The following is a 21,961-nucleotide window of genomic DNA, read 5'->3' as shown; positions in this document are numbered from 1 at the left end:
CAGTTACAGCCTTTCCATCCTTCGACACACACACACGTATTCGTGCTGGAGTCCTCGGGGGAATAAAAGGAAGGTCGTTTTGGTTTTAATGCGCCCAGCTAAGCATAGAAAACGACTTAACATTTAATGCGAGCAACCGGCAGCGAAGATTCATTTATTTATTTATTTTTTATTATTTTTGGCCAAAAATGGTGAAAGGAGAAGATTAAGAAATAAAAAATAATAATAATAAAAAAAAACAGGGACAGCAAAAAGCCAGAAGGGCACCGAGAGGACAGCAGCGTCGGAAAACAGTAATGATTGTTATTAAATGCGTCAGAACAGCTGTGTGTGCATGTGAACCGGGAAGGATGGTCTAAAACGACATGCGTTAAATGCAGACTGCTTGTTTTGAGCACAGTAACATCATCCGTATGTTCCCATGTTACAGTAGCACGTTCCTTATAACAAACTTACTGCACTGAAAGATTGTAAACAGGTGTGTGCGTTCTCATGATTAGGCATATTTGTGTACAGATGTGCACACGGTCCTTCATACATCTCCAGGATTGTGGATAGACTCGGGTATTGCACTTGCTTACAACCTGGTCACATGGTTATAGTTCTATTATCCTATTAAAATCCGCAATAAAACTGGGGGAAATATATTTAAAAAGGTTTTTAGCCAAAGAATTAAGCGCTTCGGATGGAGCATGTGTGTGTGTGAGTGTGTGTGTGGGTTTGAAGGGAGCTTGAATGCTTTATATGCTGCTGTGAATGTTTACCCTCCATGACATTTCCGTTGATGAAGTAAACTTGACTAGACTTGCACAGACTAACCTAATCAAGTCTTAGACAGAAATGTTCTTACAGCATGAATGCTTGGTTTGTTTGATGTCATCTTGTATATTGAATAAAGGTACAAAGGCATTTGTTAGCCAAACTGCTTGAAAGAGTCTGAATAGGACCGGATCTCTTCTCGCTTCTAAAACTACAGTGCTGCGGATGTAAAATTTAGACGCCAGTTTCCACACGTACGAGAAGACAGAGAAACGATAGATTCCTCTTGAGCATCTACCCCTCTCTCTGCATCAAGGATGGTACAGACAGCACTCCACTTCCTGTCAGGCATGTCTGCCAGGTATTTCCTGTTCCTGTGTGTGCTCTGTGCTCTCTGGGGTGAGTCGACATTTTTTTCACAGCAGTGTCTAGAAGATATTAAAGCAAAAAGTTCATCTAGAGCACTGGTCACCAACCCTGTTCCTGAAGAGATTGCAGGTTTCATCTCCACCCAAAATCGAACACATCTGTTTTAGTTGAAGAAGAACTGCCTAAGGTGATGTTTAGATGGTCAGGTGGACACGATTGCGGTTGGAGCTAAAGTCTTCAGGGGGGTAGATCTCCAGGAACAAGGTTGGTGACCAGTGATCTATAGTATGTCTACGTAGTGCTTTTATATCTCCTACACACGGCCTCATATATACTATAGAAATCCACCTATCTAAGCATCATTACCTGCCCCCATTGCTCGTAGCTCTCTGTTATACTTCCCCCTTATGAGAAAGCAGTACAAACAGACACTAGATGATCTCCATCAATGACATCAAAAGCTTATTGTCATTTAAAACTCACAGACACAATGATTTCTGATAATATCACAATGATATGCTTGACCTGTTATCAGTTCTGTGGGACCATACTCAATTTGTAGACATAATTAAAAACATGTCTTCCATCAGTGGTGCTAAAGACTGGGTTTTAACCAAACTGGCCTAATGGTCAAATCCGATATGTTTACTCTTGACGCAGTTATGAGAGATTATGAGATTGATGAGCTATGAGAACCATAATCATGATTAAAGTTGATGGTATTTGGTAGAATTTATGGTTTATATGCTATAACGTACTCTGATATTGTGAAGCTCATGTTACTAACTTGAATACTGTTCAACACAATTCGTTATTGACTGGCGCTTTCCATCCATCCCAAGCTCCCCACCAACTATTTGGCCGCATACTGAGTATAATTGTATTTATATTCCGTATTAAATGACATAAGCAGTATCATTATGACGAGAATATAAAATGAGTGGTGGCAGTATGATATCTAGGGCAGTAAATAGACTCAGCAAAAAAAAAACAAAAAAAAAAACGTCCCTTCATCAGGAAACTGAATTTTAAAGATCATTTTGTAACAATCGAAATAATCTTTACAGATCTTTATTGGAAAGGGGTTAAACAATGTTTTTCACGCTTGTTTGATGAAGCATAAACATTTACTGCACATGCACCTGTGGAACAGTCCTTAAGACACGAACAGTTTACAGGCGCTAGGCGATTTAGGACACAGTTACAATGTTAGGACACTAAAGAGACCTTTCTACTGACTCTGAAAAACACCAGAAGAAAGATGTCTAGGGTTCCTGCACACCCGCGTGAACATGCCATAGACCTGCTGCAGGGAGGCATGAGGACTGCAGAGGCATGAGGACTGTGTCCAGAGCAATAAACTGCAATGTCTGTAATGTAAGACGCCTAAGACGGTGCTACAGGGAGACAGGAAGGACAGCTGACCGTCCTCGCAGTGGAAAATTACATGTAACCGTGTGTCCCCTCAGACGTGATCGAGAACTTGTAAACGCCTCGGTGGAAGAGTGGAGGAACATTTCACAGCAAGAACTGACCAATCTGGTGCAGTCCATGAGGATGAGATGCACTGTAGTACTTAAAGCAGCTGGAGGAGACACCACATACTGACTGTTACTTTTAATATTGACCCCCCCTTTGTTCAGGGACTCATTATTCCATTTCTGTTCCTCAAACGTCTGTGAAACGTCTTCAGATTATGTCTCAGTTGTGCAAATATTTACACATGTTAAGGAATTTGCTGGAAATAAAAGCAGTTGAATGTGAGAGGACGTGTCCTTTTTTTTGCTGAGGTATAGATGTATTAGAAAATGGTCAAAACTCAGAAATACTGGTGAATTAAATCAAATTAAAGTCCATGTGCAAAAGTACAAATCAGTGACAACGGCATGATATACATTGAAGGAAATCATGTAAAGCAAAAGAACTAGTGTGGTATACTAGGTTATTGTCCGTATGTGTACAAGTACTGCCTCAAGCGATAAAAGCAGTAAACCAGTGATAGTCCTAATAATAAATATTCATTAGGGATCAGTCCTATATTCTTTTCAAATGTATAAGTTTGAATCAGTACCACTGCAGTGATTTTCTGCATCAATGCACAAGTGTGGTTCTGTTTGAAAGGTATACTTATCGATGTTCCCCTGTGTGTGCTCCAGTCTCTCTGTGTAACGGCGCATGTGCAGAGGTGGACTCCGACACCGAGGCAGTAGCAGGGCAAGGCTTTAAACTGGGCTGCATTTCCTGCAAGATGAGAGGAGAGGTGAAGGCCAGGGTAACCGTCGACTGGTATTTCAGGGCTAAGGGAGAGAAAGAGTTTATACATGTGAGTTATCTGTGTGTATCTGTTTTTTTTTTAAATATGTGTGTGAATATCAAAAAAATGATAAACACTAAACTAAGCTGAGGAAAATAATCAATAACAGGGTGGTGTGATGTATTCCAGCTTTCATTTATTAATGAATGACACATCTCCATTAGTAGATCCATTAGTAATGGTTTCTCCATTAGTAGATACTTTTAATGTTGTGGAATGTCTGCAAAACAAGTTAGTTTCAGTGGTCTTTTAAGTTAACACAGCAGCCTCTGTTTTCCTCTTTCTTAAAGTTAATAAGATTTGTTCTGTCCTGTCGCATAGTGATGACACTGGAGAATCCTTCCATAAATAAATGTAAAATAAACATCTCCTTACAGAAAGATGCACCCTATCAGCTATTATAAGGGTTTCTTCATTAAATAACAACAATTTTTGATATCCATTTATTAGACTTTTATATGCAGTGTGCATCATACAAGTCCTTGTGCAAGTTTGTGCTATAGAAACAGGTCATGTAATAGCAGAGAAGGAAAGCTGGACTACAGTTCCCAGCAGCCATTGCACCACACCATCATGTCACATGACCATCTGCACCTGAACTTCATTCTTGTTAATGAGCACTTACCAGTATTTATAGGCACAGTTTGCATTGCTGGTTGTCTTACCTTTATCCTCTGTTGCTGGGATTATGGGCTTTGTTTAATGTTTAGTCTTTGCCACAAGTCCTACAGTTACTGGTTTGCGGTTGTTTGTGCTTTCAATTAAAAGTCTAATCTGCACTTGCATCTGTCTCTGCCTCCGCCTCCGCCTCCAATAGTGACAGAATCGATAACATAATAGAGCAGATGCTTTAATATAGACATTTGATTTACGTTACAGCTGGAACTATTATCAGAGCTGCGGTTATAGAAAATTAATCAACACCCTACTGAACAATCAGATTTCACATTTCTGTGGTATAAACCACATTAAACCACAAATTCTTCATAGAGCTTTTGCAGAAAATGAACACTATTTCATTAATGACAATTATAGATGACCCCACAAGTGGTAATTACTGTATGGCTTATACACTGAGTACAAAATGATACTTGGGAAGTAGTTCGAAATCAATCTGAACCGTGTGACCATTGTATTACATAGAACGGGGGGGGGGGCAGATTATGGTGAATGACAAGCCTTTAATAACGATACTGCTGACACCGCAAAGCTTTATTACACCTTTAAGCACTGTAAATAAGTGTCTGACATTAAAATGTCGTTGTTTACACAGATCTATACCTATGGTGAAGAAGCAACCCTCGTAATTGAAGAGCGCTTCACTGACCGCGTGGACTGGAATGGCAGTAGGAGTAAGTTAAATGACCTGCAGGATGCCTCCATCTACATCCACAATGTGACCTTTAACGATTCGGGAGTGTATCGCTGCTCCTTCCGCCGAACCCTCTTGTATGAGGCCTATGAGTACGAGACTACTGCCACCAAGTTGGTGCACCTCACTGTGGTGGCCAAAGGTACAGTACTTTCACATAAACCCTATAGCATATGTGCAAATCCCAAAACCCTTTAAATTCAGCTGCTGGCTATCATTAATAATGGAGACCTACATGAACAGTCCTCTGTGAAAGTATTCTGTTTGTTGTTTCGCAACATTCTGTTGAATTCTGCTGTTTTCGCTATACATTGAAAACATTTGAGTTTGAGATTAAAAGATGAAGGTGCCATGTTTTAAGTTGTTTATCACATCTGAAAGCTGAAATTCTAGAAGATCTGTCGTCTCATGTTCATCTTTTGATCTCAAACCCAAATGTCTTCAGTATACTGTATAGCGAAAACAATACAATTGGTCTTGCTGTTCCAATACTTTCAGAGGGAACTGTGTATACTCCAACGTGTAAAGCGATCATGTTTCATGTTTTGTTTGCTTCTAATGTTTGTTTACTTCTACTATCAGAATCTCTCTATCAGCATCTGTTTAATTCTCCAAATATCCGTATCCGTACTTGAATTTGGATTTAGAAATGATGTGAGGGGGGCTCCAGTATTCCAGGAAACACTGGGAAACGCTGGGAAAAACCCAGAGGTAGAAAAACCAGCATAGTCAGCATGGTGTGATGGATCCTAAACCTCAGCTATATCATTCAAGCTCATAATTGGTCTCAACTAGCGATGTGTGCAGGACTGTTTTACCTTGTTCATGCAATTATTGTTTTTTTGTTTGTAACTGCCTGTGATATTTTAATGAATTTAGTTGGTTATTTTTCCCAAAACATAAAGCAGTAGCCTAATTTAAACCACCATGACACTATTTGTAAGGATGAATGAGGGAATGCCATGCATTCTTGTTAATGAACGTGGTATCCGTTCGTCCTGTAAGCTTCGCGTGACCGCACACACCCTCATGAAAGTAAAACCTCCCACACTTACGACTATTTTTGTTGCGTCCTGTGGGATCCCAGACCTGATGCACACCTCCGGTGTGAAAAATAAATAAGTCTGGATCTATATTTGTATCAGTTTAAAATACATTATCGATCCATTCCGCGTAATTCAGATTCGTTTACGTCCCGACTGGAAACCGTTTTTTGGCAGTCAGTTTATCAGTTGATGAAGAGGGACTGAAACATTCGTTAAGATTTATCATTGTGGACGTATGCAGCACTGATACGTGGGGGCTCTGATTCTACTGAATACCTTTGAGCACCTTTGCAGTCAAACACACACTGTGATTTTGCATAGAATGCCAAAGTGTTCATAGCAGTGTGCAAGAACTGTATGTAAAGCACATGCATAATGGGTAGCTTAGATATAGCTAAAGACTAGCTTAGATATAGCTAAAAATTGGTGGGTGGATGGTATACATACAGACTGTCCATTTTACCAACAGCGATGGAAATGTCCTCTGTTGTTATAGTGCTAAAAAGTGTCTTTCACTGGCACATGACTGGGCCTCTTTGAAAGTGTAGGAAGCAAGTTAACTTCCCATAGTAGCCACCATAAAATGAGTTTAACAGCTGCAATTCCAAAGGTTTAGTCCATTACACTGGTTTGTGTTTGGTCTAGGAGTACAGATACAAATTCATGATTATGAAAGGTATATTGGATAAATGATTATCGTTGACCACCGAAGCTGTTCTTTCCTCCACCATGCTGGAAGGCTAACAAGTTGGAAACTTGGGTATATACACATACATATAGTAGGGGGAAATAAGTATTGGACGTGTCAATTTTTTTTCAGTAAATATATTTCCAGTGAGGTTATTCATATGAGATTTTCACCAGACGTCAATATTAACTCAAGAAATCCGGAAATATAAACAATTCACAGTTTTCTGAGGCAAAGTAAGGCAAGGAACCAGCTGAAATCCGTAAGTAATTATACCCGCTATCTGTGCAAATTAATTTCAGCTGGGTCAGTAAACTGATGGTCTATAAAAAGGCTGTTCGTTACCAAGGTGTCACACAAGAAACAAGAAAAAATTTCATGTGAATAGTCTCATTGGAAATATATTTACTGAAAAAAATGTTGATGCATCCAATACTTATTTCCCCTACTGTGTGTATATATACTATGTGTATATATACTTCTGCTTTAGAGATGATAAAGTTTTAGACAAGGTTGTATGAATTTAAAAGCATATAGTAGGGGGGTATATTGAAAGAGTATCACAGAGCAGGTTCCCAGAGATTACGCTTCCTTATTCCAAATTACATGGAGCATGCAGTGTAATTCTCTCTCGCTTTCTCTGTCTTTCTCTCTTAGCGACGCGCGGGACGGCCTCCATCGTTTCGGAGGTAATGATGTACGTGTCAATCATCGGGCTGCAGCTGTGGCTGTTGGTGGAGATGATCTATTGCTACAGAAAGATTGCTGCGGCCGGTGACGAGGCCCTCAGAGTCAGCGCGTCAGTACCGTGTTCACCTTGTCTCATTAGATGGCTAAATTCCCTAACACTGCCACTATAACACTTAATATTTCAATATACGTACTGACGTGTTGTGTTCTAATAATTATTATAATCTTTTGCACCCATGAAAGATACCAGTTTCTGATCCTTAAATAAATCCTTAAACTTGGACACCTCCATCCAAACATTTAATCATAATTCTAAATGAATGCTTCTGTGAATGGTGCTTGGATGTATCCATGACAACAAACATAAATAATTTTTAGGCTAGGCCAATTTTTATGCTATGTCTTAACTTTACTTTGGTCGTTTGCCGATTCCAACCCACTAACTAGCTCGCCTATCACAACACGGCTACCAACCTGGGAGGGTGAAGACTAGCATGTTCTTCATCCAAGACATGATTAGCATGTTTGCGAAATGCCGCTCATGCTACCTCACAGAGGAGAGTGCTAACTGCACTCTTGTGCATACACGAGCTCACAGATGCCCGTAATTGGCTAGTTTCACTCTGACTGACAGAGGAGAGAGTAATGCCATCTCCAATTTTGCTCTCTTAGCAGGATGGCCGTGGTATTTTTGGGATTGTGACCTCCGGAGCACTTTTATGTCCCCTGTGCTATTATTATATAATCTCATAATATAATGATAGCCTGTGAAATAGCAGGATTAAATTAGGATTAAGATTAGGTAAATCCAGTTAGCTAAATACAATAATAAAGAGTTTTCATTCAGATATTCATAAGCAAAACATACAAAACCTGAATATTTAAACTCTGGTAAGTGGCTATAATATAAGCAACAACCTCGATATTAGGAAACGGTGGCCTCTGCTTTGCTTTACAGTGTTCTTCACCTTTGCCTTGTCTGTTATGAGTGCGTACATATTGATTATTTTACAGTAGAAATGATCGGGATCAGACTCCTCAGTTCCTCACTTTTAGAGGAAAAACCGAAAACATTTCATAACCACCGTGAGGAAATGAAATCTGATATCTTGTGCCACTTTAGTGTGATGTCATATTTTAACCCGAAAGCGATCTCTTCTGTTTGTCTGTGTATGCAGAGAGGAGTATTTAGCGATAGCATCGGAAAGCAAAGATAACTGCACAGGAGTGCAGGTGGCAGAATAGCAGAGGTGGGTTTCATACTATGTTGCTAAATTCTTGGTTTTATGAACAGTTTTCTGAGCTTTTTGAGGACAGCCTGTTTGCTCTGCTTCATAATGACTGCTTCAGATAGACAGGGGGGAAAGAAAAGCAGAGGTCAGGAGTGACCCGGAGTCATCTCTGTTCGTTGATGTAGTCCACTGGCTGGCTGTCAACAAGCCGAGACTAACTTTCACAGCTGCCACGAGTAATCTCATGTCAAACTGGCATACTGTCCTTTAAATTATTACGCAGTTAATATCATGGTTTGGTTCGTAGCAGCTGAGCGGCGTTAGTGTGTAATACATGTAGACAGTTCATTAAAAACTGTTCGTAAAGCTTTTCATGCACATATACTTTGAAATGTTATAAAAATGTCTGTGGCTTGTATTAACCGTAGTAAATGTTGATTAATTTAGTTTCTTTCTAAATTCATGTTGAATCTGTTTTTGTTTTTTTTCATGTTGAATCTGTTTTCTTTCAGGCTTTACCCGTGTCACCCACATGCACCTCCACATTCCTGTCTTCTGCTTCTTGGATTCTTGTTGGATTCTCCTCATTTTTGCACTTCTTACCCAATCTCCTAAACTCCCAAAGTCTTTTTTTTTTGTTTTGTTTTGTTTTGTGGTAGTTTCAATCCAATTCTTCTACAGTGGTTTAGCATGAAGGGCTTCTCGGATGAGTTTCCAGGAGTATTAGATCAATATGCAGTTCAGGAGTGTTTCAGGATCAGGAAATGACCATTTGCAGAACAAAACCCATCAGTTTGCACGAGTGTAATAATAGGGCATGATTATAGTCTTACAATATATTGTACCTCATACATATGCTTTGATATAGAAACTAAATGAAATGCATTACCTATTTACTGTATATATTAGGGTTGCCACGTATTCAGTCCAGTCTGAGCTGTTATTTGTTTGTTGTTGTTTTGTTTTTGTTTTTTTGTTTTGTTTTTTGTTTTTTTTCCAGTGCTTTCAAAACAATCAATAAAATCCTATTGGTCAGTTTGTTTTATCATTTCCCACTCCCACCTGTCCTGGAAATATTAGGCCAATTTTGTCATTTAGTATAATTCCTGTTTTCAAAGCAACAGCCAGCCATAAAGAGAGAAACAAGTAACATTGTCTGTCTAAATTTTTGTAAGGACAAAATTGGCCAAGGAAGAGATAGTTGTCATAGCAGAAATCGGCATTCCAATGCTGATAATGGCAAGGTCGAGTACAAAGTATAGCTGGAAGAAACATTAGGGCTGAGCGTAAAGGAATTTTGACCTAAAATGTGTGCTGCGGCATTGGGGTGTCCAGTTTTGGCATGTTAAAAAGGTGGCAATCCTAGTATATACAGTATTCCTGCACTGGCAATAGTAAAAACATATGCAATAGTCCAATGTTGCACTAGGGGTCAGTAAGGAGCAGTGAATTACTCACAGTCTCGCTCATTTTCAGGGCAATATTTACTGTGGTGTACTGTACTAATACACAGTAATACTATTGGTGCACTAGCCTGTATTGATATGCCAGGAGAACAGTCAGCTATACTGTAAATTTCAGCCATTCTGTTCCTGTCATTCAATGCTGGAGCTACTTCGATTATACATATAAACCCTTAACATGTGTTAAGTTTAGACTTTACTCGTAGTATTCGTTATTAATGAATACTGAGTACAAACTAGTGAATGTAATAAATGAATAAGAATTTGAGATCACCTCCTGCCAATGCAGTGCAAAATAAGTTTATGCACTTTAGTCTCGTCGATGAACGCATGATCAATCAGCAAGTAAAGCAATGCAAATACTGTTTATTAGACTCTTATAACCTACTTCTGCTATAATACTCAACATATTTTTATGATAAATTATAATGTATCAGTGCAAAAGGAAGAACGTATAAACTGTGAAGGAAACACTTATTAATGAGTGTGTTTGGGGGTATTATGATAATTAAATTATTGAATAAAATAAAACATTTGTGGGTTTTTTCGTTCTTTCTTTCATTTAAAGAAGTTTGTTTAAGGACGAATAGTGCATAATATAAATAAACATGGCTTCCATGTGGCACAGGTTCTCCTTCACCCCTAACCACAGGGGCAGTCAGAATCATCTGGATGCCTTGTTGTCCGTGTGTGCAAACATGCCGAGACCTTCCAAGTCAAGTATGTGATTATGACATAATGTTTGAAATAGCCCTGTTACAAAGCCAAATTTTCTATAATTTTCTTGCCTCATACACGTCGGGCCACATAAAACATATGAGTTGCGTTATATGTGTTAAAGGGAGTGGCGGTTACGGCTCTGGACTACTAATCCTATGGCTGATCGAACTCCGGTATGACCAAGCTGTGTCTGTCAGGCTCTTGAGCAAGGCCTTTAACCCTCATCTGCTCAGCATTAAAGCCCAGAACGAAAGCTCCACCCTAGCACGCTGTGGTGGCTCAGGATACATCCGTATTAATCCGGATAGATCTTAAAACAGCGTTTTTCGTTTTACAACGCTCTCCGTTTACACTGCCGTTTTCAAGCATCCGAAAACGTCAGAAAACGACTACATCCCTATACTGCGCACGCGTAAAGACGTAACGCCAGGGGTTTATTTACTTTCTGAATAGCATCTGCGAGTGTTGACAAAATGCAGTCTGAAGGTTGTACAAAGTGACATTAATCTTTAACTGTTACGAAACTGGATAGCAGGCACAACGACATCCGCCATCTTGTTTTTTTTTTGTTTTTTTTAGTTGAATGGGTCACGTGACAAAAAAATACATCATCGTTTTCGATTATCTCCGTTTTCTCAGTCGGCACTACAAAGCGAAAACGGCGTTTTCAAATTTATCCAATTGGGAGATGGTTTTTTACATTTTTTTCAATTTTCGCCGGACAAAAATGATGTCTCGGGGTGGACGGAAGACCAAAGCGTAGAGAAATCGTATCATAGCTGACCCTGTACTCTTACCTCAACAATCTGGTACTGTATATGTGAAGAAAGAAATGTCACTGTACTGTATATGTGACCATAATGGCTTTCTTCTTTTTCTTATACACTTTGAGGTTGTTTTTTTTTGACACTCAACCTGTACTCGAGTGCACACCAAATAACTGAAGCCTGGTCTGCCAAAAATTTGTGGTCTCTGCCTTTGTCCAAGTGAACCGGTGTTCAGTTTATTCGTAGTGGGAATTCAGGTTCAACAACATTAAATGAAAGGGACAATGTACTATTATTACTTCAGTAAAGTTGGTTCATTTTCATCACTGATAACATTTAAATGGATTGTGGAGGCTGTCACTATCTGTTCTGTGCCCCCTGCCCGAATTTGCACCATTTGCAACATTACTGAGAATGGTGCACACCAGCTGTTCTACAGTCTCAGAGAAATTCAGTATATAACTCTGCGTTAAGACTAAAAAATCTAGACATATCTCTGACCGCAGAACAAAATAGATTTTTTTTCTAGTGCCGACATACACTAGAGCACACTTCAATGCACTTGCATTTGTTTTCCTATGTGTATATATAATGTTTTAAAATGCGTACATAGAAACGACCTTAATCTATGGGTAATATCTGCACACTAATAATTGGTAGTTGACAGTATTCTATATTTTCTCTCATTGCATGAGTTAAATATCAATGAGAACCAATAAGACATTTCTATCAAAACACAACACATGCTGTAGGCATGCAGACAAATCGGAGTGCTTGAAACTAACTGAACTAAATGAAAACGATTCAACGTGATAAAAATGAACTCTGGTACAGAAAAAACGAGGTAAGGACAAGAAGACAGCAGACTCTTAGTTCTACTTTGCTCTCAGATGTTCCCTCGTATCATGGCTTAAATGTAAGGAGCAGTCCTCGGAGAATGAATGAATATACAGGAAGCCCCTAACTGTGAACACTAGTTTGTCTTCCAGAGCTCGGTGCCAACGTGTCCATTTGAACCAACCAATGCATGACTGAACACAGCATGATGACTACAGATCCAGCACCAGACGTTACGCATTTCACAGCAATGTGGAATTTAGCAGATATTTTGAATTTTGTAAGTGTTTAATAGAAAAATGAGATGAAGACATATGGCCTACTCGCCAACCTGGGGAGCTCATGCTCAAAATAAAGCGTATGTCTACACAACTGTGTTTGTGTTCCACAGTTGCAAAACGTGATTAAGCTAATTCACATTTCTCGTTGTGGGTGGGGTGGTCACAGGGTATCCAACCACGTTATGGCCCCTCCTTGACAAAAAACAACAACAACAACAACAAACACCCCCCCCCCCCCCAAAAAAACAAAAAAAAAAAAAACAAAAACTTGACTCTGATGCTCGCCGTAGAACCACCAGTATTTTTACTTTTTAGTTCATTTGTGTATGTGTGGAAATGTGATATACAAACCTATTATTATTATTATTATCAGTAGTAGTAGTAGTAGTTGTATTAGTAGTAGCAGTAGCTGTTGTTGTATTAGTAGTACTAGTAGTTGTATTAGTAGTAGTAATGGTAGTAGTGGTAGTTGTAGTAGTAGTAGTTGTATTAGTAGTAGTAGTAGTAGTAGTGGTAGTTGTATTAGTAGTACTAATAGTAGTAGTAGTAGTTGTATTAGTAGTACTAGTAGTTGTTGTATTAGTAGTAGTAGTGGTAGTAGTGGTAGTTGTAGTAGTAGTAGTTGTATTAGTAGTAGTAGTAGTAGTTGTAGTTGTAGTAGTAGTAGTAATAGTAGTAGTAGTAGTTGTATTAGTAGTACTAGTAGTTGTATTAGTAGTAGTAGTGGTAGTAGTGGTAGTTGTAGTAGTTGTATTAGTAGTAGCAGTAGCTGTTGTTGTATTAGTAGTACTAGTAGTTGTATTAGTAGTAGTAGTGGTAGTAGTGGTAGTTGTAGTAGTAGTAGTTGTATTAGTAGTAGTAGTAGTAGTGGTAGTTGTATTAGTAGTACTAATAGTAGTAGTAGTAGTTGTATTAGTAGTACTAGTAGTTGTTGTATTAGTAGTAGTAGTGGTAGTAGTGGTAGTTGTAGTAGTAGTAGTTGTATTAGTAGTAGTAGTAGTAGTGGTAGTTGTATTAGTAGTGCTAATAGTAGTAGTAGTAGTTGTATTAGTAGTACTAGTTGTAGTAGTAGTAGTAGTAGTAGTAGTAGTTAGTAGTAGTAGTAGTAGTAGTAGTTGTAATAGTAGTAGTAGTAATAGTAGTAGTAGTAATAATAGTAGTAGTAGTAGTTGTAATAGTAGTAGTTAGTAGTAGTAGTAGTTAGTAGTAGTAGTAGTTGTAATAGTAGTAGTAGTAATAGTAGTAGTAGTTAGTAGTAGTAATAGTAGTAGTAGTTGTTGTATTAGTAGTAGCAGGGGGATAGGGTTAGGGGTGCCAATCCATCACACCATTTGGAAACGCCAACCAGGTTACAGTCTGCGTTTCTTTGGACTGGAGGAGTAAACCCCTGAAGCGCGGGGGGAACGTGAACTCTGCGCACACACACAGGGTGGAGGCAGGACTCGAACCCCCAACCCTGGAGGTGGTGGAAGTGGAAAGCATACTACTGTAATCAGCTTACATGATCATAACATACTCGTTGGCCGGGAGCGCGCCTGAGTGTGACTGATGTAAAGAGAGACAGACAGAGAGAGAAAGAGAGAGAGAGAGAGAGATTGACTGACTCTGTGTGTATGTGTGGTGTCCGAGTGACATCAGTTGAAGAAGCTACGACGAGTTTACAATCCTTCATCTGCTCAAAGTCATTTAGAACAGTATCCGGGTAGCTCCATAATTCATGCGCGCGCCTCTCATACACGTCCCCCCCCCCCCTCCTCTCTCTCTCTCTCTCTCTCTCTCTCTCTCTCTCTCTCCTCCACTTTACTGCTCGCTCGCATCGCAATTACACTACATGTTAGTAGTTCAGCATCTCCCCCCCTCACACATCCCCGCCGACAATATGGATTAAATTGAGGTTTATTTGGTTGCCATAGCTTAGCCACCTCTCTCCGCGGCAGACATGGGCATCTCTAACGGCCGCCTACATCCTCACACGGCGAACCGATGTGGGTTCTTCTAGCCCGGATGAGGCTTGTTAGAAAGTACCGTCAGATTACCCGGTGAGGCGGGTGGGTGCGTTCGATGCCGTTGGATCATGTCCTATGTGTCTTCACAAGGTAAGAGCTCAAATGACATATTTAGGCCTCTGTTTGTGCTCTTTTCTTTTCTTTCTCTTTAAACAGCAGTCTCTTTCTTTCTTTCTGCATCTCTCCTGTCGTCCTGCTGAGACGGGCTTCGGTGTGCGTTGCGTAATTCGGCTAGAATCTGTGTTTAAGGCAAAGCAGTGTGTATGTGACAGGCTGTAGTTTTATAAAGATTCTTCTAAACGTTTTCAAGGCATCTGCTCAAAAGACAGAAAGAAATGAAAAAGAAAGAGAGAGAGAAAAAGACATCGCTTCCATGACGACGGTTGTTATGCGACGGCTGCTATAGTGAAGCGGATCGAATCTCATCCGTTACCTGTTGGTGGATGATTAAGCCACTTTATGACACTTAGAGATGGGGAGATTCATCTATGTTACCGGTTCATTTCAGGAAAACAAACAGACAAACAAACGCTCGAAAGTTTACCCCGTGTTTTTCTACTTTAACTTTGATCCAATAAGCGGATCAACGGAATCCGACCGACGACAAAACGGAGCGATCGGACCTGCGCGTGACGGCGTGACGCGGTTGTTGCGCGCCGATGCAGCAGCTGTGCGCTCCAAGGCCAAAACAGTTTATTTATAGAAGCGACCCCAGCAGTGTGTGAAGCAGCAGCAGCGTGTGTGTGTGTGTGTGTGTGTGTGTGTGTGTGTGGTAGTCGTGGGCACAAGTGAGGAACACACCGACGAGATGCATGCACTAGCAGAGAGCCTCGAGAGTAACAGGACCACTTCAGTTTAAATGGCGAGGTCATTTTCTCTGCTCTCTCTCTCTCTCTCTCTCTCTCTCACACACACACACACACACACACACACACACACACACACACACACACTCACTCCACAGGACAATAGAGAGAGCAAAACACATCTTAACCATATAATATTAATGATAGCACTCACTCCTGTGCTTTTAATGATCTCAACACGAGTACAGATACTTTTAAAGGTGCAGTTGTGGATTTTTATTTTTTTTTTACTCCTTAGTTGTACAAATAAACTGGAAGATATGTAAAACATGGTAAAAAACAACAACAACAAGAACAAAGTGTTAAGCTGTGGCCTTAGCAAAAGTTTATGAAATCGCCGGCTTAGTGGTTAGTGGGGTTCGAATCCCGCCTCGAATCCCGTAATGGGTACACAGAGTTTGCATGTTCTCCCCGTGCTGCGGGGGTTTCCTCCGGGTACTCCGGTTTCCTCCTCCAGTCCAAAGACATGCGTGGTAGGCTGGTTAGCGTGTCCAAAGTGTCAGTAGTGTATGAATGGGTGTGTGAGTGTGTATGTGATTGTGCCCTGCGATGGATTGGCACCCTGTCCAGGGTGTACCCCGCCTTGTGCCCGATGCTCCCTGGGATAGGCTCCAGGTTCCCCGTGACCCTGTAGGATAAGGGTCAATGGATGGATGGACTCCGGTTTCCTCCTCCAGTCTAAAGACATGCGTTGTAGGCTGATTGTGTGTCTAAATTGTGTGTAGTATGCGAGTGTGTGTGTGATTGTGCCCTGTAATGGATTGGCACTCCATCCAAGGTGTCCCTGACCTTGTGCCCTGAGTTCCCTGGGATAGACTCCAGGTTCCCCCTGACCTGGTGTAGGATAAGCGGTATGAAAAATTGATGGATGGAAATCCCACTTGGAAAATGGACCCCTGGTCCAGAATACTTTGGATATCGGTCAATTTATAGACACTATACAGGCCATCTACGATCCGGAGAGAGGAGCTTTGTGAATATGGGCAGATATCATTCAAATAACTGTTAGAGACCTAATCTCGAAAAACAAAGGATTAAACTTAACTAATTCACCTTTAAAAAGGCCATTATTAATATTTTAAAAAAGTGTCTTTTCTACACCAGGAGTCAGGAGTCGTCACCTGGTGGACTGCAGTCTGGACTCAGGAAAAGCATTTCAGTAGATCGAACCCGAGCACTCGAAAAAAAAAAATACACCAGAAGAGCCGATAAACGCATGAAAAAAAAAAAACACTGTCCGTGGATCAGCGCCTCGAGTTTTCTAAACAGTTTGTTTCTCTAGCAGATCATCCGTCGCAGCAAATCACACACTTATGCAAATTATTTAGCTGAAGGCATCTCATCAGACCAGAGTCTAGCTGCAAGCCTTAAGACATTAAATCAGAGAGAAGAGAAGAGAGTTTTCACAGACTTTTGTGATTAAAAAAAAAAAAGAAGTTATTTACCCTTTCTGATATGATTAGCAAGTCGACGACATCTTGTTTAAAAAAAAAACAAAAACAAAAAACCAGACCCTTAAAAGATAAACGGACAGAGAAGAATGCGTTTATTATCTCCATGTCAAATTCCTCACAGGTGTGTCGTCTGTTCAGTGTTCAGAGTCCGTGACGCTAGTCCAAAGTGGATTAACACGACTATGAGTCTAAATGTAAACACTTCACATTGTCTTATTTATATCCATAATCTAATCATCAATTATTCAGACTTTTGTAAAGTAAAGACTTTACCCCTGACGTACGATATCCAGCAAATCAGTTAAAGCAAACGATTTCTCTGCTCAGAGCAGCCATGTTGTTGCCATTGACATTTTACCCATTGTTCTCAAAAGTTTTTCATCCTCACTGAAACCGGACAGATGAGAGAAAATGTCTGTATTGGGCCTGCACAGATTGCACAAGCTACCAGAGCTAGTTAGTTTACACCATTAAATAAGTAAATTTACAGCGAATCGACTCTTTTTTTTCGGGGGGGGGGGGGGGGGGGGGTGTCAACTTCATCGTGACCCGAAAGCTGGATGGATGACGAGATATTATGTATGATAAAGTAAAAAGGAACATTGTAGCATTTGTTAACTGTAAATAAATGTAAACTGACTACATGTAATTCACTTATTGAGTTTTTAGCCCAAAGTAGCGTGAGATAATGTTTTCTGATAGGGCAAGAAGAGGATCGATAAAAATGATCATAAATGTATGAAACGACTAGAAAAACACATAAGGTCAGTCAGCTCAATAAATACACCGTGGTTAGTAAGCATGGTTCAACCGGGTACCTCACGCTTCCAATGTTTCTTACGTTCCCACAGAGAAGTGATCGAAAAATCCAAAGTATTACTCTCGTGAAACACAGGAGAAGTCGTGAAGTCAACAGTGTAGCGTGATGAAAAGAGTCTCGTTACTGTAGAGGAGGTTGTTCTCTGCGGTAATGATATTGATAATGATGAGTCTTTATTAATCACATGTACATTACAGCACAGTGAAATTCTTTTTCTTCACATTCCAGCATGTTAGGAAGTTGGGGTCAGAGCGCAGGGTCAGCCATAATACAGCACCCCTAGAGCAGAGAGGGTTAAGGGCCTTGCTCAAGGGCCCAACAGTGGCAGCTTGGCAGTGCTGCGGCTTGAACCCCCGACCTTCTGATCAGTCACCCAGAGCATCAACCACCAAGCCACCACTGTCCCCCGATGTACTCGGCCATATCCGTCAAACATGTTTTTAGTCTTAATTAAAGTGACACCGTGCGCCACAGTGTGCCTTATAACACAGTCCGACAAATCATTAATGAAATTCATTGCGGACTGTTTTTATGGTTTTTTGGTTAAGTCCGTTGCTTCAACACATGGAACTGGGTAAACCCATTAGAGCTTTCAGTTGCCTGATGGGCTAGCTAATGAGTTTATGATTTGTCCACCCCTGTACAGCCATATTCTTAAGAATTCCTCCATTCACACTACATAAAAGCCCCAAAACAAAACAAAACAAAAAAATCCAGAACACTGCACTTTTGTCTTTAAAGCGCTCTTATTGTGACCTTCAACAAACAGACTTCATGTTCAAACCATAATGAACTTTCTTTTACTTTCACGCTATCCGTCGTTACCCAGATGAGGACGGGTTCCCTCCTGAGTCCGCTTCCTCTCAATGTTTCTTCCTCATATCTTATTGAGTATTTCCCTCACCACCGTCACCACCGGCTCAATTAATACGGATAAATTCACACACTTAAAATCTCTATCCTGTGTTTATATGTCTCTGTAAAGCTGCTTTGAGACAACGTCCATTGTTAAAAGCGCTCTACAAATCGAATTGAATTGAAGGTACTATTTTCACTTCCTGGTCCTGTGATTCGAATTATATCCAGCTGTTTCTGTTTAGTTCATCATTAGAATGTATATTTATACACGCGTACTTCTCTCTCATCGCAAAGTTTTGTCCATGTTAATGTGCATCATCGAGCCGGTTTCACGTGTTTCCTTATTTCCTTTGTTCCATTTCCTAGCTCTCCAGCATTAGTTTGACTTCCTGGTTTTGACCCTCATGCCCGATTCTCCCATTTCCGAGAATGGATTATCCTCATTTGTTTCTGCCTGCCAGTATTTCGCCCCACGGTACGGACTGTGACGATATCTGCTTCGGCCTCAGTAAACACGCTGATTTCACACGCTTGCGCCCTAGTACTTCTACACAAACGTAACAAGTTGTATGTTTTGGTGGTTGTATAACAAAAGCAGAACTTTTGACTTTTCAGATATATTCTTACTAATGCAGGAAAAAAAAAAAAAGGTTCCTCATGGATTCTATAAGGGTTGCGCTTTGAACCTTTTTCCGAAAAGAAAATCCTCTTTTGTAAGTTGATGTATGAACTGAAGCTCATGGATTGACTCTGCCACTGGGGGAAAAAAAGCTCAAATGGATTTTTTTTTTTTTTTATTATTACTCGAACACAATGTCCTTGTCATAGTCTCAGAAAAACAGGTACACTAAATTGTACTGCTTGTTTATATAAAATGCCTATTACTTCTGTGGTACTTTAAGTTCAAGGACAGTAAACTATACCTTTAGGAGACATTTAAGATAAAAAACCTTGGGGAGCAAAAATGTACCTGTGCTGTGAGTGACAGTGAGTGGTTTCCTTGGCTGGAACATACTGTAAGACAGAGATTTCACACTCCAGCTGGAGCCATTTGTCCCACATGATCGCTCTCCAGGTGGAAGAATTGGCAAGTCTACGGCCGCTTTACATCCTTCCTTACATCCTACCTTCATCCAGAACGAGAGAAATCAGAAACCATTTTCATTACATACCAACGGGGTATGATGACAGTAAGCACATATGAATCTCTGCCATTATGCCAATTTTGATGAAATACCGCATGAGGATAATATATGGCTGATAGAATTTTAATAATTTTCAGTCCAGGCAAGATAAAAACCTTAATTGTGGTTACTTAGGATGGCACAGCGTCAGTGTCCTGGGTTTGCTCCTGAGCTTAGTCTGTGGGTTTGGATTTTTTTATTTTTTTTTGCGTCTGTGTGATTTTTGCATCTTCTCTGTGGGTTTACGCTGGGTTATCTGGTTTCCTCCAACTGTCCAAAAACATGTGGATTGGCTACACGAAATAAGTTATGAATGTGTGTGTATGTGTGGGGGTGTATTGTGACCTGTGATAGACTGGGATCACATCCAGGGTTTTCAAGGCTACCATCTTGAGTCCAGTGTTCCCGGAATCCACCGTGACCCTGGCCAGGATAAAGCACTTACTGAAAACGACTGAACATAGCTACTTAGCCCACAATGCAGTTGCTATCGACATAACTTTCTCTTATGCGCCTAAACTCGACCACATTCAGCCCAGCTTCCTGCACCCTTAGGTACTAAACCGTATGCTTTTCACTGGCTTGGTTCCCCCAAAGTTATGTCATTTATATCTGATCGATGATAAAGACGTCATTACAGAGCATCATCAAAGCCTATAACTGGACCTTTGAGGGTGCATTTACACTGCTTGTACCTGTAGAGAACCTGACAGTGTGGGTGGTTTCAGGTCTCCAGAAAAGGAGCACTTCTGTCAACGTTCTGGCTTACATCCAAGCCACACACTGCTGAACGGAACTGTGTTTGAGAATACTACTACAGGGATCCTGGTCATGTCATACAGCAGAACAACATGAAGGTAGTCTCCTGGTACATTTATTTCTGAGTGGGATGTATGAACGTATGAATGAGTCCATATGGGTCCTCAAGTGCACCTCAGTCCATGCATATGGTGGTTCTTTGGATGAGGTCTCATGTAGCACATATGCCTTGGAAAATTACATGTCAGAGAACTTGTGATGCAGATTTTGAAACAGGTGAGACAAAAGACTATCTCAACAGCACCAGACACACTGACCCGACCACTGTGTCACTGTGTCATCTGCAAGAAGAAACCCAGACGCACAAAAAGAACAGACATGAAAAGAAATAACTATTAAGCTAGTGAGCAGGCAGAGGGATCAGTGTGAACTTCACAAAGATTTTAACTTCACAAAGTACAAAGGAACGTTCCCGACTATTTATAGCATTTTATAGCATGCTCAGACACAGGTGTCCAATATTCTGGAAGATGATATTACAGTATGAAATTAGTTCTGGCTCTTCAAATAGGTTCTATCGCAAAGCAAGGCTCTGTGTTCGACGGAACATTACTCCAAATGTTCCAGGACATTAAAAATGCTGTTTTTTTTTGTTTTTTTTTGTGAATGAAAAATCACGAGGTGAATCTTTCAGCAGAACCGAATTGAAAGGTGCTCGTCGTATCAGTGGGAAACATTCGATTAGAATTGTATTGAGACACTTTTTATGTTGCATTAAAAGATATTTGTACTGTACTTAGGTTTCTTTCACGGATCAGTCCCTCCAGGATTTCGTGATTCGCAGAAATGAACGCAAAATCAAGCAAACTCTGCAGTAATCGGAAGAGCGTGCGATTTTTCAAAATGACCGCAGATCTGGGCCGGGATGCTTCATGCGACGTCATCACTAAGTTAAAGTTACACATTAAGTTAAAGTTAAAGTTGCACATTAAGTTAAAGCCCCTTTTGAGTCACGTGCGTCGAACGAGTACGGCGAAAACGTCTCATTTACCAAGAAACGGGCGGCTGCGGATCAGGTGGTAGAGCGGGTTGTCCACTAATCGTAGGGTTGGCGGTTCGATTCCCAGCCCACATGACTCCACACACTGAAGTGTCTTTGGGCAAGACACTGAACCCCGAGTTGCTCTCGATGGCAAGTTAGCGCCCTGCATGGCAGCTCTGCTACTATTAGTGTGTGTAAATGAGAACCAGTGTAAAGCACTTTGGAACTGCTAAGGTTAAAAAAAGCGCTATATAAGTGCAGACCATTGGACATTTATCAAACATCACAGTGAAAGACAATTTCGCCAATTCAAGGACTTTGAAACTCCGCAAGTTGCATCGCAATTTTAAGAAAAACAAAAACCCACAGCAAAAATCAAGAATTTTTGGTTACAACAATCACAAAAAATCCTCAGTGACATCTTGTACGGACTG

General features: G+C 40.4%; 2 protein-coding genes across 3 annotated transcripts in view; both read left to right on the top strand.

Annotated features, from left to right (window-relative positions):
* scn1bb (sodium channel, voltage-gated, type I, beta b) overlaps positions 1 to 10,467 on the top strand; it is a 10,699-nt gene extending 232 nt beyond the window's left edge. Inside the window, exons 1-7 of the mRNA XM_017484687.3 lie at positions 1 to 293; positions 977 to 1,158; positions 3,285 to 3,451; positions 4,716 to 4,956; positions 7,206 to 7,347; positions 8,417 to 8,488; positions 8,983 to 10,467. The exon at positions 1 to 293 is cut by the window's left edge and continues 232 nt beyond it. Of these exons, the coding sequence (XP_017340176.1) occupies positions 1,077 to 1,158; positions 3,285 to 3,451; positions 4,716 to 4,956; positions 7,206 to 7,347; positions 8,417 to 8,483 (699 nt within the window). The 5' untranslated portion in view covers positions 1 to 293; positions 977 to 1,076 and the 3' untranslated portion in view covers positions 8,484 to 8,488; positions 8,983 to 10,467. The remainder of the gene's footprint in view (positions 294 to 976; positions 1,159 to 3,284; positions 3,452 to 4,715; positions 4,957 to 7,205; positions 7,348 to 8,416; positions 8,489 to 8,982) is intronic.
* Positions 10,468 to 14,292: 3,825 nt separating this feature from the next.
* syngap1a (synaptic Ras GTPase activating protein 1a) overlaps positions 14,293 to 21,961 on the top strand; it is a 143,425-nt gene continuing 135,756 nt past the window's right edge. Inside the window, exon 1 of one of the 2 annotated variants that reach the window (XM_017485829.3) lies at positions 14,293 to 14,634. In XM_017485829.3, the coding sequence (XP_017341318.1) occupies positions 14,613 to 14,634 (22 nt within the window). In that variant the 5' untranslated portion in view covers positions 14,293 to 14,612. The remainder of the gene's footprint in view (positions 14,635 to 21,961) is intronic. The other variant, XM_017485828.3, reaches the window with a different exon arrangement.

The sequence above is a fragment of the Ictalurus punctatus genome, chromosome 14, assembly GCF_001660625.3.
Source record: "Ictalurus punctatus breed USDA103 chromosome 14, Coco_2.0, whole genome shotgun sequence".
NCBI lineage: Eukaryota > Metazoa > Chordata > Actinopteri > Siluriformes > Ictaluridae > Ictalurus > Ictalurus punctatus.
The sequence above is the reverse complement of the archived record's forward strand: the minus strand, read 5'-3'. Positions and strand labels throughout refer to the sequence as shown.